This window comes from Pleurodeles waltl, chromosome 1_2 (assembly GCF_031143425.1).
Source record: "Pleurodeles waltl isolate 20211129_DDA chromosome 1_2, aPleWal1.hap1.20221129, whole genome shotgun sequence".
Classification (NCBI taxonomy): Eukaryota; Metazoa; Chordata; class Amphibia; order Caudata; family Salamandridae; genus Pleurodeles; species Pleurodeles waltl.
In genome coordinates this window covers 964413444-964428057 of record NC_090437.1, presented here as the reverse complement: position 1 = coordinate 964428057, position 14614 = coordinate 964413444, and the positions used below count along the sequence as shown (strand labels likewise).

Below are 14614 nucleotides of genomic sequence, written 5' to 3'. Positions count from 1 at the left end.
CACTGTCTGCAGAGCAATTATGAGAAGGCGGAGATGGACCAAAGCCGAGCACGGGCTCTAAATTGTATACTATGCAAGAGAAATCTAGGAAAAGTACCATCTTTGTAAATAACTCTCATCACATTCCCGACTCTCTGATGCAGCATAATGTTTTGTTGAATACGTGTTTGTTTCGGAATCAGTGGCGTGGCCTGATTTGCTCTATTTGTAAGGATGTGACGATCTGTAAAAGTCTGTATATGTTTTTATGCAGATGCTTAGATCGTTTCTGTAAGCTGCTTGTAATCTTGCTGCTAGACCCAAATGATTCTGCTTGTAGAGCAACAAAACACTGCCCAGAAAAAATATTTTCTCTGAGCGCACTGTTCATTCTGCACAACTGTTGTGCGTTCAATCTTTGATTTCCAGAGTGCACCATTTTTCTGTGGTTAATGTTGGTCGGTTTGTTAAATGTGACATAAATGTGATATAAATCTGTGAAACAAAAATGGTTCTCGATGGATTGCCGTTTGCTCCAAATTTTAGTATCTGTAATGCATGCCTTGGACTCATTAGTATACGTTTTGTTTCCTTAAAATTAACAGTGTGCTTTCTCAAGGAAAAATTGGACAGTATTTTATAAGGGTTGTTATGTAAAAGCATGTAAAAACTATTGACTTTTGGCCAATTTTTTGAAGAATTTGTGCTGGACAATTCACCTTTTGTCACATTTGTAAAACCTTTTCTAGAGGAGAGGACTTCTTTAAACCTCATTTCCCTTGAACTGTGCAGGCAAACAAACTGATGTTTGTTCTTGTGCCCCACCACTTTCAAAGTTCACCAGGGGCCACTGCAGTTTACCAGTTAATAAAAATGTTATGGAGACTAAGACATGGAATACCCAGAATCACTGCGTTATAAGGGGTTGCAATTAAATTGAAGGAGCAAATCACTGTATACTGCTCAATAGACAATGTAAGAGGACTGATATGTCTTGTAATGGAACCAGAGCTATGTAATAAACCATCAACAGCATGCACTAGATCAGGTTGTGATTTCAGCCTATCCAAGTCCTTATCCATAAAAAGACCCTTGGCTGCAGAATCAGTTATAGCAGCTATTGCAATATGAGTTGAAGATTCCACAAGAGCAGTGCCCATGCTACAATTAATGCTAGATTGTTAGGAATTGAAGAAAACCCTAAACTAGCTGAAGGGGGTCATTGAAGATGTAACCCAAACTCTTCTTCCTTCCAAGATGTGGGTTATCTTGTTTTCAACAATAAAGGACATAAGCATTCCATTTGACGCTTTTGTCCACACTAACGACAACAACCTTAAGTGCATCTTCATCTCTTCTCTTAGGAGAGAGGGCCACACACGGTTCCCAGTTGCATAGGCAACTCTATATCCACTACGGGATACTCAAAAATTTTAGAAACCACTGGTTGAGAAATAGTATAAAAAGATTAATCCTTTGGTATTTCTGCTTTTCTCTCAATCTGTAAGGCCATATTCATGAGAAGTTTCAATAACTAGGCTGAGAATCCGAGATAACTCATTCTTAATTTAATCACTCAAACTACACCTCACAATGGTGAATTGAGTCTGCTCAGGCCAACCTGTTTCTGAGACCAGTTATTTAAATCGAGTTACAGAGAAAAGCATATCAAGACTGTCTTATTAAAAGTCTAGAAAGGCTTCTTCGGCAGAGCTAATGTAACTTGGACTTTCAAACATCTCCTTGAATGCTGTCAAAAAGGACTCAATATTGTCCAGCACTGTGCTGTCTGAAATAGCATTGTGTGTAGAGCACGATAAGGCACTTCCTGGCAGATTACTAACAATATACCGCAACTTCAACCGCTCATTACTAAACTGACGAGGCCAGAAATAAAACTCAAGAGTGCAAGAATTAAGAGACTCTCTGAGCTGCTTTGGATCTTCAGCAAATTGTGATCCACCTAGGGCAGCCATTGGAGGATCCAGATGGAGTGTAGTATGAGATGTGACCTACTTCATTAATAATCATGAGCTAGTTCAGAATATGACCTACTTCGTTTAGAAATTTTACAACCCGACTTATAAGTACACAAGTTGGTTCGTAAAACTCCCCACTGCTCGCCAAAATAAATGTTCTCAATTTTTGTACATCTGGCCCAAGTTTACTTCCTGTTATGTATTCAGCCTGGCACTGAGCAGGGGGAGGAGGTTGTTGTCTCTATCTTCCACTGAATTACAGGCCATGATTTCAGAAGCAGTGGATGATGCTTTGAAGCTGGTCCATAAAACCCCCTCCAGGATTGGGACAAGATGATCAAGATCACTTGCCTAAGGGGAATTATGTGCAAGGGGTTCCATTTAAAGAGTTGGTGTCCCAAAAGGGAGAATTACTGAGTATCCAAGAACGAGAGCTACGTGATAAAGATAACTTCTATGCAGGGGCGGCTCCTCTGCTATGGCAGGGTAGTTCTGCCCACTGGCCAGCAGCAGGAGCTGCAAAACGTTTATAGTAAAAACATAATAAACTCTGTTGGGTGGGGCCATGGCGTGGAGGGAAGGGGAGTGCACAGCACTCCCCCTCAGTGGGCATGTATGTTTGGCTGGCTGTCTCGGACAGTAGGCTCTCTCCAGCCCAGCAACACAGTTGTCGGGCTGGAGAGAGCATGCACAGGCTCCCAGTCTGCCTTGGAGCGCCACCCCACCCTTTTGACCTCCTGCAAGCGTGTCTGCTTCTAAGTCCAGTATAAATCAATACCAGCAGATTCTCTTCATCGCATAATAAAAGAGATACAGCTAAAACTGTGGAATGATGTGGATAGGTTGAGATTTCCAAGATTGCTGTCAAAGCGTTGCAAGTTGACAACATTTAAAAAAATCGCTTCCAGAAGTAAATTCTATTCTGACTCTTTGTTTATCATCTTTGGCTTCTGAAGAAGCTTTGTTGCCTGATGCCATCGAAAAAGGCAGAGGTGGCACTAAAGAAGTGATATGCAGCATTCATCTTTTCAACGTGCATCATTAAACTTTTGAACACGCAGCATTCAACATTGCTGTAAGTGCTTATTTCGGATTCCTGCAACAGTTTACACTCATTTATTTCGCTCCCTATCTTAATTCCTTAGAGAAAGGGTTGAAATTATGGTTGTCATTCTCCTTAAGTATATGCTACAATAACCTAAAAAGGTAGGATTTATAATGACTGACCTCGTTCCACAGTTGCAGTTCTTGTTCTGCTTGCCGCACCTCTGCTGGAAATGGAACACCTGTAAATAGATAAATGGTTACTAACACTAGACTAACTAGAAGCTTCATTTTTAAACTTTACTCAGACCCCTGTAATATATTTCTCCATCAAAATGAAACATGGTTTAACATGATTTCTAAGAACACACACATTGCTCTCTTAGAAATTACATTTTTACTAAGTAGAAACCGAAACAGCCATGGTCCATGTTTGTGTTGAAATGGCTCATCAAATGATGTAATCCCATTTTCAATGCAAACGGCGGATTCACAAATATTTTGCATCAGTAGGTGTGACTTACTTTTGCAGTACTCTTGGCATACTCTTGAATTTCAGGAGTAGTCTTTGTTTACTCTACCCTTATCATGGGGCCCAATTCACAAAGTTGAACCTATGTGCAGCTATCTATACAGATTTTATGCCTATGCCTAAATCCGAGCCTAGATGCAATTCATTACCTGTATGGTGAGACTCATAACTAGTAGTAGGAATATGTTATCCCATCCTTTTGCTGGAAGAGGTACCACTCAACAACTGTAAAGTTACTACTGGTAACTTTCTGGGCATATTGTAGATGCACATTAACCAAATGTTCTGCATAGCTTAGGTGGAGATCTCGACCTTAACTATGTAGAACTAAGAACTGAAAAGGACAGGAAAATAGGCATCATTGAAAAAAAAGAAACACACCTGACAAACATTACTATTGAAAGCACATACATAATGTACCTCAGGCTCTGACCACTTAACCTTGTGCTGAGAGATGTTGCAGAGCCAGATATCATCTAAATTTGTTTTGTGTGTCATAGTGTGTTTGTATATGGGTGTTTGGGTCTATCAGTGCGTAAACGTGTCTTTCTGTGTGTGAAGAGTATTGCTAGATGTGGGATGAGTCATGCTTTTAAAAAATATTCACAATGTACATGTTTGTAATTTTCTATCCATGTGCTTCTCTTCTGCTTACATTTTTTAAATGCGAGTTGTACAGGTGTCTGCAATTTTACAGTTATATAGCAATGTTTGTTTACATTTTTTGTATTATTTTAATCTTTTATTTCTTAATTTTAGTGCAATCTGATATATATATGGGTGTCTTCAATTTTCAAAATAATGTGACAATTTTTTCATTTATGTTTTTTTTATTTTAGGCATTGGGCTTTGTGTGCGTTACCCCCTGCTTCCATTGACTTGTATGTGACTCCCATAAAGTACCTGTGAGAGGCCATGCGTTGTGTGTGACTTAATCCAAGGATTGGCTTGTCGATATGAGCCTGTTTGGGCTGTAGTACAGCTGGAGTAGATGTGGGTGTAATCTTAGTGAAGAGCATCTGAAATAACCGTTTATAGTACCCCTAGTTTAATTCTGGAATTCAGGAATACTAGAAAAATAAAACTTTGCAAACTGGACCTAAGGCAAAGGATACACATAGGGGGGACACTCTGCTTGAACCGCAAGTGAAATGCATTCAGTAGTATGTTAAGTAGTACTTCTTCACGTATTCAAAAGTGCCTTTGTGAATTGGACCCAAAATCTCAAACCTCTTTATATACAGAAAACCTCACAAAAACGTTCGTAATTCGAATTTAGGCATCACATTCTATAACTTTGGCACCCCACAAATATTACTAAGAGAAAGAAACCAACCTGGGGATCTTTGACAGTATGCATGGGGGCAAAGAACTCCCTTCAATACATTTTTGGAATATTTCACCACTATCACTAATACAGCAACAAACCTGAAAGCTGAATGAATTAGTTTACAAAGTTATGGAATTCTGAAGCGGTCTGTGATACAATTTCAAAGTGTGGCATGGGTATACTTTATAATCATTGATCAAACTACCAACTGCCCACCAATTGAATTTTAAATCTCTGATCGTCCCAATATGAACCATAGAATTTGTTGCAGACCCTGTCTATGTGAAGTATATTGTATGGGCAACCTACCAAACAATCCCTAATTTTTTCCACTAAGCTTCATTAAGGTAATTAATAAACATGACAACATAAATGTCTTCTTAACAGCAAATTAATGAATGGGCTACAAAAGAACATTAAAAGAAGCTGAAAAGCAATTTTGGACCTGATTTATAATTTGGTGGGCGGCCCGTCAATCCGTCAGAGGGACAGATTAAATTATTCCATCCCCATGGCGGAGGGGCAGTCCACCAAATTTATAAATGACTGCGGTCATGTAGAATGCATTGGCAGGAACAGCCCTCATGTTGGTGCCTGCCAATGCATTTCGCTGCTTGGTGCAGGGCTGTATTGAAAATAAAACTTGTAATGCTCCCCTTGCCATGGGAGTCGTCTCCCATGGCAGGGGTTGGGGGTATTTTTAGCCTTTTAGTGTCCCTCACTACCAGGGTTTTCTTAGCAGTGACGGACGGTAAAAAATACCTATATGTCCGCCCATCCTGATTGGTTCAACGGACATATATCCTTTTCTCTGACGGTCCTTGCTCCATCGAATCATCAGAGAAGTTTGGCTATGGCAGTGACAGAGTAGTCACTGCCATAGTCAAATCTATGGCATTCAAATTGGGGGGGGCGGACCGTTATGTTGCCAGCAAGGACACTGCGTGGCCATTGCGATGGAGTACCCTTACCGCTAACATAAACATCAGGCCCTTTGTCTTTTCTTTATTTAAGCAGCAGTTGCAGTTGATGAACTACTCTAGCAACTCCCTTTCACTCCTCCTGCAGGCTGGCAGGAAGCATTGTAGCATCACTACTGTAATAAATAATAATTACAGTGGTCACTATTCCACTGTATTTATCTATTACAATAGAGTAGTGACCACAATGTTTTATTACAGGTTAAGTAGTGATCTCACAACTAAACTGTAATAAGAAAACTATCGCATTGTTTTTATACAAAACATGCAGGCTTCCATGTATAATTTCATATTTTTTTTCTTGTTGAATTATCACATACACTTGTAATGGAATCATCTATTCCTATACTTGCTTAAAACTACATTCAGAGTCCATATTGTCTTTCATATGTTTTGTATAAAAACATGTTTTACTTGTGTGAGATGTGGCTTCTTACTGTGCTCATTCTTCCTGCAGCTATAATTGTACTTTTATATTGGAGTAGTCGACCATTGAAGGTGTCTTTTGCTGCTGGCATTTTTATAGCACTATCTCTGATCAATATGGTCTTATAGCTTCTGATTACAGGTACCATATATATGCATGGGAATTCACGGCTGCATTCTTCAGGCGTCCCTGACATTTTTCCTTTCTTCCTATATTATTTTATTTATGGCACTTTTTGAGAGGCCTCTAACGTAAGGAACATCCACACGGACACCCTTTGTCTCCCCTGAAAGAGGGACAACACTAAAAAACACTCCCCATCCCATTAGTCTCAAGGGGACACCCAATCTCCTCTATTCCACTGGTCCTAGATGGTAGCAGTTGTGAACAGTTTTGAGAGTGCAGCACAGTTGTACCCAATGGGAGAATCCTTCATATCCCGTTGGTAAAATTCTGAGAACCCAACTCCAGTTTTTGTGACCCCTTTTTTCACAGATGATCGTTAACACAAGAGTAAATGTAAACGAGAGAGTGATTGTGGACCAGGGATAATTGTGACTTATATTGAGGATTCCTGTTTTGATTTTTCCAATAAATTATCATGAAAATCTCTTTGCATGAAAATGTAAATAAATAGAGGATGGAAGATGTTGGGAGAAAACAGAAGGCCTCATCTACAACTCTTTCTCTATCTACTTTCTTGTGGGGAGACAAAATACGCCATCTTAGAGTATATCCGTCAGTGTGCAGATACCCACAGACCATCAGTGTGTTCTGGAAGCCAGCTACGCCCCCTGCCAGCAAAAGCATCTTACTTTCCAGAAACATAAGAATGCCGATAATTCCAGCCCCTACATAAACAGCTTGTGCTCAAAGTCTGAGCTGTGCATTTTACCCTGATAGGCAGTGGGCAACCATACAATTTAGCAATCACTGGTATATTTTAAGTGGCATTATTACTTTGATCCCACAGAGCTAATGGATATTGGATGTGGATTATCATATATTTCCTTGTCCTTACAGATGAGGGGGTAAATGCAAAGTAGAGTATGTGTGCTCTGACTGGTAAACCTTTTCCTGATCCCCTGGTCTGTGGATGTGCATGGGATTAGCACTTGCAGATTGACATTATTTACATGAGAATATGCAAACAATTCACTGACACATCTTTACTGCCATTGGAGACGCCACCAGCACCTATCTGCTGCCAATGTCCTCAACTTCTGCGGTACACTTCTGTCACCATTTTATAAAAACTGGTGGGCAGAGGGACATGGGTTTACAGCAGTATGCTCTCTAGCCAATTGGACCGGGTTTTTGTAGTGCACATGTTCCTCGTTGAAATTGTCCTATGCTATTGTGTGATATGTTTAGATGCACACACCGAATACACAGATGCAAAAATGCAATACCCAGATACACATATACAGACATAAATAATACAAAAACTAACACATTTTGATGTCATTCTTGATGGATGGATGAAAGAACGCTGTCTTGAGGGTTTGTGGGTAAATGGTTGAATGTGATACATTGGGTTGATGATGGATGTATAGGAATTGGTGGATGGTTGGGTGCATGAGTTGGAATAGATGTGTATCTCACAGTTTGATGAATGTCTGGATCAAAGGATACGTAGATGAGTCCACAGAGGGGATAAATGAATAGAATGATGGATAGCCAGATGACTGGGGTGGATAAATGTTGGGAATTGACGTGAGTTGTAGGGTGCATGGACGTTGTTGCATGGAATAAGTAAGTCATTTCCAAATACATTAATCTTCTAGTGAACAATACATTTTTATGAACAAGAATTCCAAATCTGCTCTGACTCTTGATTTGACAAACACAAGCTTACCATGTGACTTCACGAACAGATGTAAAGTCTCTTAAGCTAGACTCCATTCTGAGCAGGCCAAGACTAAATTTTCTCTGTCTGATGATAGTAATGTCTGCCTGTGATGCAGCTGTCCTATGTCCATAGCGTTTCAAGAATCTGTGAAAGTCTCAAGTCATTCAGACAATGACATTAGTAAAACGCCTGATGTGGCATCAGTCTGGGACAAATACCTTGTTATCTCTACTTTGAGGTAAACAGATATGCAGTGCATTGAGTCTGCCTAAGAAACTCAAGATTCAAGTTGCGCTACTCCATGCTCTCATAGTATAGCACATAGATATAGGCTTTAGGGTGTTAGGTTTCTAGATGATTTTTTGACCACTGTAGAAATGTTCATATTTTCATAATTTTCAACATGCATTAGTGCTGTTTTAATAATATGTTTTGTCAGTATTTCACATGTGTTAAGCAACAGGACGAGTTTGTTAAAATACATCCATTAAAGCATAAATTGACCTTTCTTAGTGAATTATTTCTGTATGGTATAGTAAAGAACAAAATTGGACTTTCAAGTTACGCCTGTGTCACTGAATCCCTAATGGACTGTTAGTAACCTAGAAAGCATGGACACCACATCAAGTATGTATTGAGTGCGGGTATGGGGCTACCACAACCTGTTTTTCACATTCAATCGCTGGTGCATTGAATTAGGTTCACTCGTGACACCCCCGTGTTTGAAAGTAAATCTTGTATTGGTAAGCCAGAGTCTTAGTTTACATGAAAGAACCCTGCATAGACAACATCCAAAATCTTTTAGTCTATAGATTGCCCTGTGCACCTGTTCTTCTCCAACTGACTGCATGCTGTAGTCACATTTAATAAAGCACTAGAGATGAAACTAAGTTACAATCACTCCCTCTATAAAAATGCATTTGCACTAGGCCTGCTATGGCTAATTGATCCAAACAGCTACCAAAGGTGGCACAACTCTTTGCAACCGCTTGGACCTTCTGATTTAGCAAATCTGCACCACCACGTTTTGACAAGCAACATATGGTGGATGAAAAGTTTAAACTAACTATGGTAGAAGATGGAACAAGCTGATTGCATGCCAAGGTTTCCAGTGACCATTTACTGTTGTCCTCGTGGTCTGTCCTGCAGACAGCTTTCTGCTCACCTGGGGAGACATGCTAATGACTCCCAGGAAATGAAACAATAGAGGACTGCCACTCGTGGAAGTGCTACCTCCCCAAAGCAGGAAGCCACACAAGTGTTAACCCAAAAGACAAGCTTCAAAGACGAAGCCGCCTTTGAAGGTCAAATGGGGAACACTTGGAAAAAGGGCTGCTCTATTGTTTAGGTAGACAGACTAGCACTGGAGGCAGGGAAGGGGAAGCCAGTTGTCAAACTGGTTTTCCAGGGGTGTGTAGCCCCCTTGGTAGCCACATCTCTGGGTTGGGCTAAGGAGCTCTGGACGCCAAGAGAAGGGTTCTGCTACCTTGGGAGTGGGCAGAATGATGCATTCTGGGATATCCAGATGCCACACTTCCCATGAAGTGGTCATTAGGAGGGAGGGAACCTGGTAGCCCATTGGATATAAACTGCATCCTACCCTGAGAGCATTTTCTGAGGATAAATAGGTCTCCCCTGGCACCTATAACTCACACGTAGACTGGACTGGAAGAAGGACTGCACTGCTGCAACTTTATAAAGTGCTGCTCATGGTGGCTAGCATAGAAGGGGGACTGTGCCTACTATATCTTGCTCAAGGGGAAGTTGTCTCCAGTTCCCAGCCAAAGCCAAAAGAATCCAAAGGGTCAGTTGACTGGTCTCCTGTCCTCAGCATAGCAAGTAACACAGCAGCTGAAAAAGCCTGCTGGGACAAGTTATTAGTCCAAAGTCTTCAACTCGCTGCCAACTGCCCCTATGCAACACCAGGGACCAGGACCCAATGTACAAAATTGCACTCGAGTTTGCTGATCCTGGGAGTGCCATCGGAGTACAGGTTGGATCTCCAGAGGATGAGTTATCGACCCAGGAAGGATTGGCCTGTGCCCACAATACTGGTGACTGGTAGTCCAGTGACGACTGGACTTCTCCCAGCACAGAGATTACTTTGAGGGGCACTGTGCGTACTGTGTCCTTGTTGAGGAGACATTGCCTCACCAAAGCTAAGAGACTCCGAGGGTCAGATGGATGGCCTGCTGTTCGCACCATAGCAAGCGACTAAACAGCTGAACAAGACTGCTGAGCCAGGTTGTTAGTCCAAAGTCTTCAACCCACTGCCAACTGCAACTGTGCAGCACTGTGCTGGTCAATGTTCCTGCCGGTCTGACCAGCGGGACCATTGCAATAGAGAATTCCCGCCGGTCAGACCGGCAGGAAGAGTGCTACGAGATAGCACTTGGCTCCCTTAAAGGAGCTCAGTGCTATCTCGTAGCAAGGCAGACAGTGCGCATTCCAATGGTGCTGAACAGGGGGGACCCCGCACACCCTCACCCCCAGCCATGCTATGTCGGTGAAACTGCCTTGGAAAGGCAATGCTGAGTTCCCAGCAGGGATGGTGGTCTCCTGGTGGGTCTTCCCTCCAGGGTTGTAATTGGGCGGTTAGACTGCCCGGAGTGCAGTGGTATGACCGTCAACGTGAGTGTGGCGGCCCTCGGTTTGTCACCATCGGAATAAGGCCCTAAATATAGTAGGATCTCAGATTATGAGATCAGCAGGGATACGACTGAGCTACTGACTATACAAAATACTTTTGGCTGTCAATGTTGACCTATTGGCTTTGCCAATGCATTAGCTGATGCTGTTCAGCGTTGGCAAAAACAGAATTAAATAAAGAACAGAGGCTGCAATAGGATAGGCAGGGGGCATCAGAGGAGTTGAACACAAGTAACTAACACACAAGAGAGAGAGCAAGAAAATGCATGCACTTCTTTGGTGTACATAAAGAAAAAAAGTTTTGCCCTGAATGTGAACAGTGGAAGGATATATGTTATACAATCAAAAGTATTGTATAGAAACTATGCTAATACCAAATATACAAGATAGATTTTACCTAACTTGATTGTGTTTTAGGACATGGCACTTTGTAGTAGCTTTTCCAAAAATGGGAAAAGGGAATAAAAGCCTACCAAATTGTCCTTGTGTTAGTCAATGTGCACAATCCACACAGTAATTTACTGTGTCCTGCAAGTTATATCATGATATTAGGAAACATTTTTTTAAACCGCTGTTCATTGCTAACAAATTGATTCATTGTAATTAAGCTTTTAATTATTTATGCAAATTGGACAGTGAAGAAATTTTATGTGCAGTTACAAAATGTATTGTTTGTTCTATAAAATGTAGGAAATTGTATACACATTTGGAAAATCTATGTTATGAGAATGAATAATGGTTCATTTGTACATATTAGGAAATGTCTTTGTCTAATGTTAGCATACTGCACTGCTATAATGCAGTTTTTAATTACTGTATATATTGGGTATTGAAGATATCTAATGTGTAATTATAAATTTCTATTATTTTTGCAACAACATATAGTAAAATTTGTATATATCTGTAGAATTCATGGTACGAGGATGAGTAGTAAGAAGATACTTGGTTATAGGATTTTTATTGCATACTACCTTGTTTTAATTGTATATCATTAATGTATTGATACCTGAATAAAGACTGATTTGATTTGATTTGAAACTATGCTCCATGGCTGGGCCAGCCACTTGAAAAGGAAGCCACTGAATAGGAAGCAAGCAGTGGGATTGGCTTGAAAGCAAGCCAACCAGTGGTAAGCATATGTCTGTCTCAAAGCTCACATTAAGACTGGAATTTGTTAGAAATCGGGTTATGAGTTGTGCAGCATGTGAGGCCTGCAGAAGAAATAGGTCCACAGTTATACAGGGAGCCTGTATTGCAAAACTATTGGGCATACTCAAGTCCCTGTGGCATAGACTAGCAAAGCTAGAATGGGAACTACTCTCTCTTCAGCATGATTATTTTATGTCTGGTGCTCTTGAGCTGCTAGCAGGCATCAATGTGAAGATGGAGGAATTCAGGAATGTAACCCTATGGGACTTGAAGCCCTCGTCTAACACTATGGCAAGGGTAGTAGGTCGAACAGGACACTGGCATGTCTGCTCAATAAGTCCCACACCAGGACATATATCACATAAGTCAAAGACTTGCAGGATGCACTGAGGTATGAAATTGAGGATGTCATAAAGATCCTTACTACTACACCAACCTGTACCAGTCCACATTACACCCCTTGTCGAAGGAGGTCACTAACATCTTCGACTCGCTCTACTATGGTTGGAGGATACACATTGGACGTATCTGGACGCCCTGTTCACAGTAGAAGAAATAGTGCATTTGATATTAAGTAGGCCTGGGGATAGGGCCCAGGACAGGGATGGTCTAACTGCCCAATTTTACGGAGTTTGCACACATACTAGTTCCCCATTTACTCGCGGTCTATGAGGAAGCCTAGGATTTTCCCTCCCTCTCTTCATGACATCTTAATAGTTACCATCTTAAAACCCAACAAACCCCCTGATTCTTGTGACTCCTACTCTTAGTGATCAATACTGATAACAGGATCCTATATTCAATATTGGTAACAAGATTGGCCAACAGACCCCTCTCATTGCTCCCTGCGATCATTCAACCTGACCAGTTGGAATTTATCCCAGGATGATCGACTGCCCACAACTTCAGAACAATCTCTGCTGTGCTACATTCACATCCACCCACAAATCCAGGCCACAACAGTCCTGTTAGACTCCATAAAGACTCATTGGAATGGCAATATATGTTCATGCTGCTTGTGCAAATAGGTCTTAGTAAATGATTTCTGCTATCGATCAGGTTGCTATACCAGCTGCCAGTTGCCAAAGTTCGGATAAACAGTGAGACCTAGGTAGGGGCACGAAACAGGGGTGCCCCCTGTCTCCCCTCCTATTTGTGATTGTGCTGGGTCTGGGCTTCACTAATATCACTCTGCCACAGGCCTGATGTTTCGAGCCAGACCTTTGATTGTCTCACTCTACGTGGATGAAGTGACCCTATGCAATCCTCAGACAAACACACATTTTGTGATTAGGTAATTCCTTGGATTCATCTGCCTGTCTGGAATAATGGTCATGTGGGCCAAATCTGTGAGATTTCTGCTCAACCAACTCTGAGACTGCCAAATTCCCCAGCAGTTACCTCTGAAATGGGCTCAGGGGCCTGTGAAGTAGCTGGGAATCTGGGTTGGTGGGGATCTAGATTCCCTATGGCATGGAAACTATGACAGGAGGAATGAGTGATAATCTGGATCAGACTTCCTCTTTCAATGGATGCAAGGACTGCTACAGCCAAATTGGTCATGTCCCCCAAATGTTTATAACTTTCTGCTAAAATCACACTTCTGTTGCACAGGCAATGTTTTAATAGGCTATGATCTAATCTGATCAAACTGGCCTCGGTGGAGACAACAGCTGACAGTGGCATGGGAAGTGCTCACTTCCCCCTCTGACCAGGGTGGAATGTATGCACCAGATCTGGAATTACACTACTACTGTGCCCAGGCACAATACATGAACTATTAGTACCATGCAGCACCCTTCAACCACATGTAGCAATCGATAGGGACAACACTGTCACCGGAGATGCTTGCATTAAATGAGATTCTGCTACCCGCATTCTTCTAGAAGGTAGGCCACGAGGCTGTATGCTACTATGCAAGTCAGGGCCCCAGTGCGTGTCCAGAGGGTCTACTGCAGATGGCTGGAGGAGGTGATGCCTGCATGACACAGGAACAATAGGGCAACTGTTGTGCCTAGACTGGCACGCGTTTCCCCAACTATCTACTCTGTCTCATATATTTCAAGTACCTGCACAATATATATTGCACACCAGTGCCACTACACAAAATGGGGTTGGTGGAGAGTCCTTACTGTGCCTGTTATGGACAAATAAATTGAGACAGTGTGATTTGAATGTGTCTAATGCTTGCCATGCTGTGCTATCTCGTACAAATCTGTCCAATGATGCATGCATGTTGATTTTCTTGCTTGATTATATTATCTTGCCACTATAAAACTCAATTTAAAAAAGTAATATGTCCACAAATGTATCTTTACTGGGATCCAGCACCCCGCAGTAGCAATTGATTCTCTCGGCGTAGAAAAGCAGAGCAGTATAAGGCCTACTCAGGGTAGGTTGGGCCGGCTAGAAATTTCCATCCACTGGCACGCAACAACAATACTCGATAACTGATTGTCCAATCAATGCTTTTTGCTTTGAAAAAGGAAAAGTACATTTATTACACTCATAAATACTATGCATTAATTTAGCTATGACTCCCAAAATCACAATACCCCCACCAATACAGACAGACAGAACTTCACAATATAGGGCTGTCACTATAAATAAAATAGACCTATTTTCATTGTCTGGGATTTACTGTATCAATATATAAGGTAAGCCTATTGGCTTTGTCAAAGGGCTCACCACAT

The 14614-nt window shown here is 41.5% G+C and overlaps 1 protein-coding gene across 2 annotated transcripts in view; it reads right to left on the bottom strand.

Moving 5' to 3' along the window:
* The window catches only part of NMU (neuromedin U), a 385326-nt gene that overhangs the window by 207978 nt on the left and 162734 nt on the right, over nt 1-14614 (bottom strand). For both annotated transcript variants that reach the window (XM_069234551.1, XM_069234560.1), the window contains exon 2: nt 3186-3244. In XM_069234551.1, the coding sequence (XP_069090652.1) occupies nt 3186-3244 (59 nt within the window). The remainder of the gene's footprint in view (nt 1-3185; nt 3245-14614) is intronic.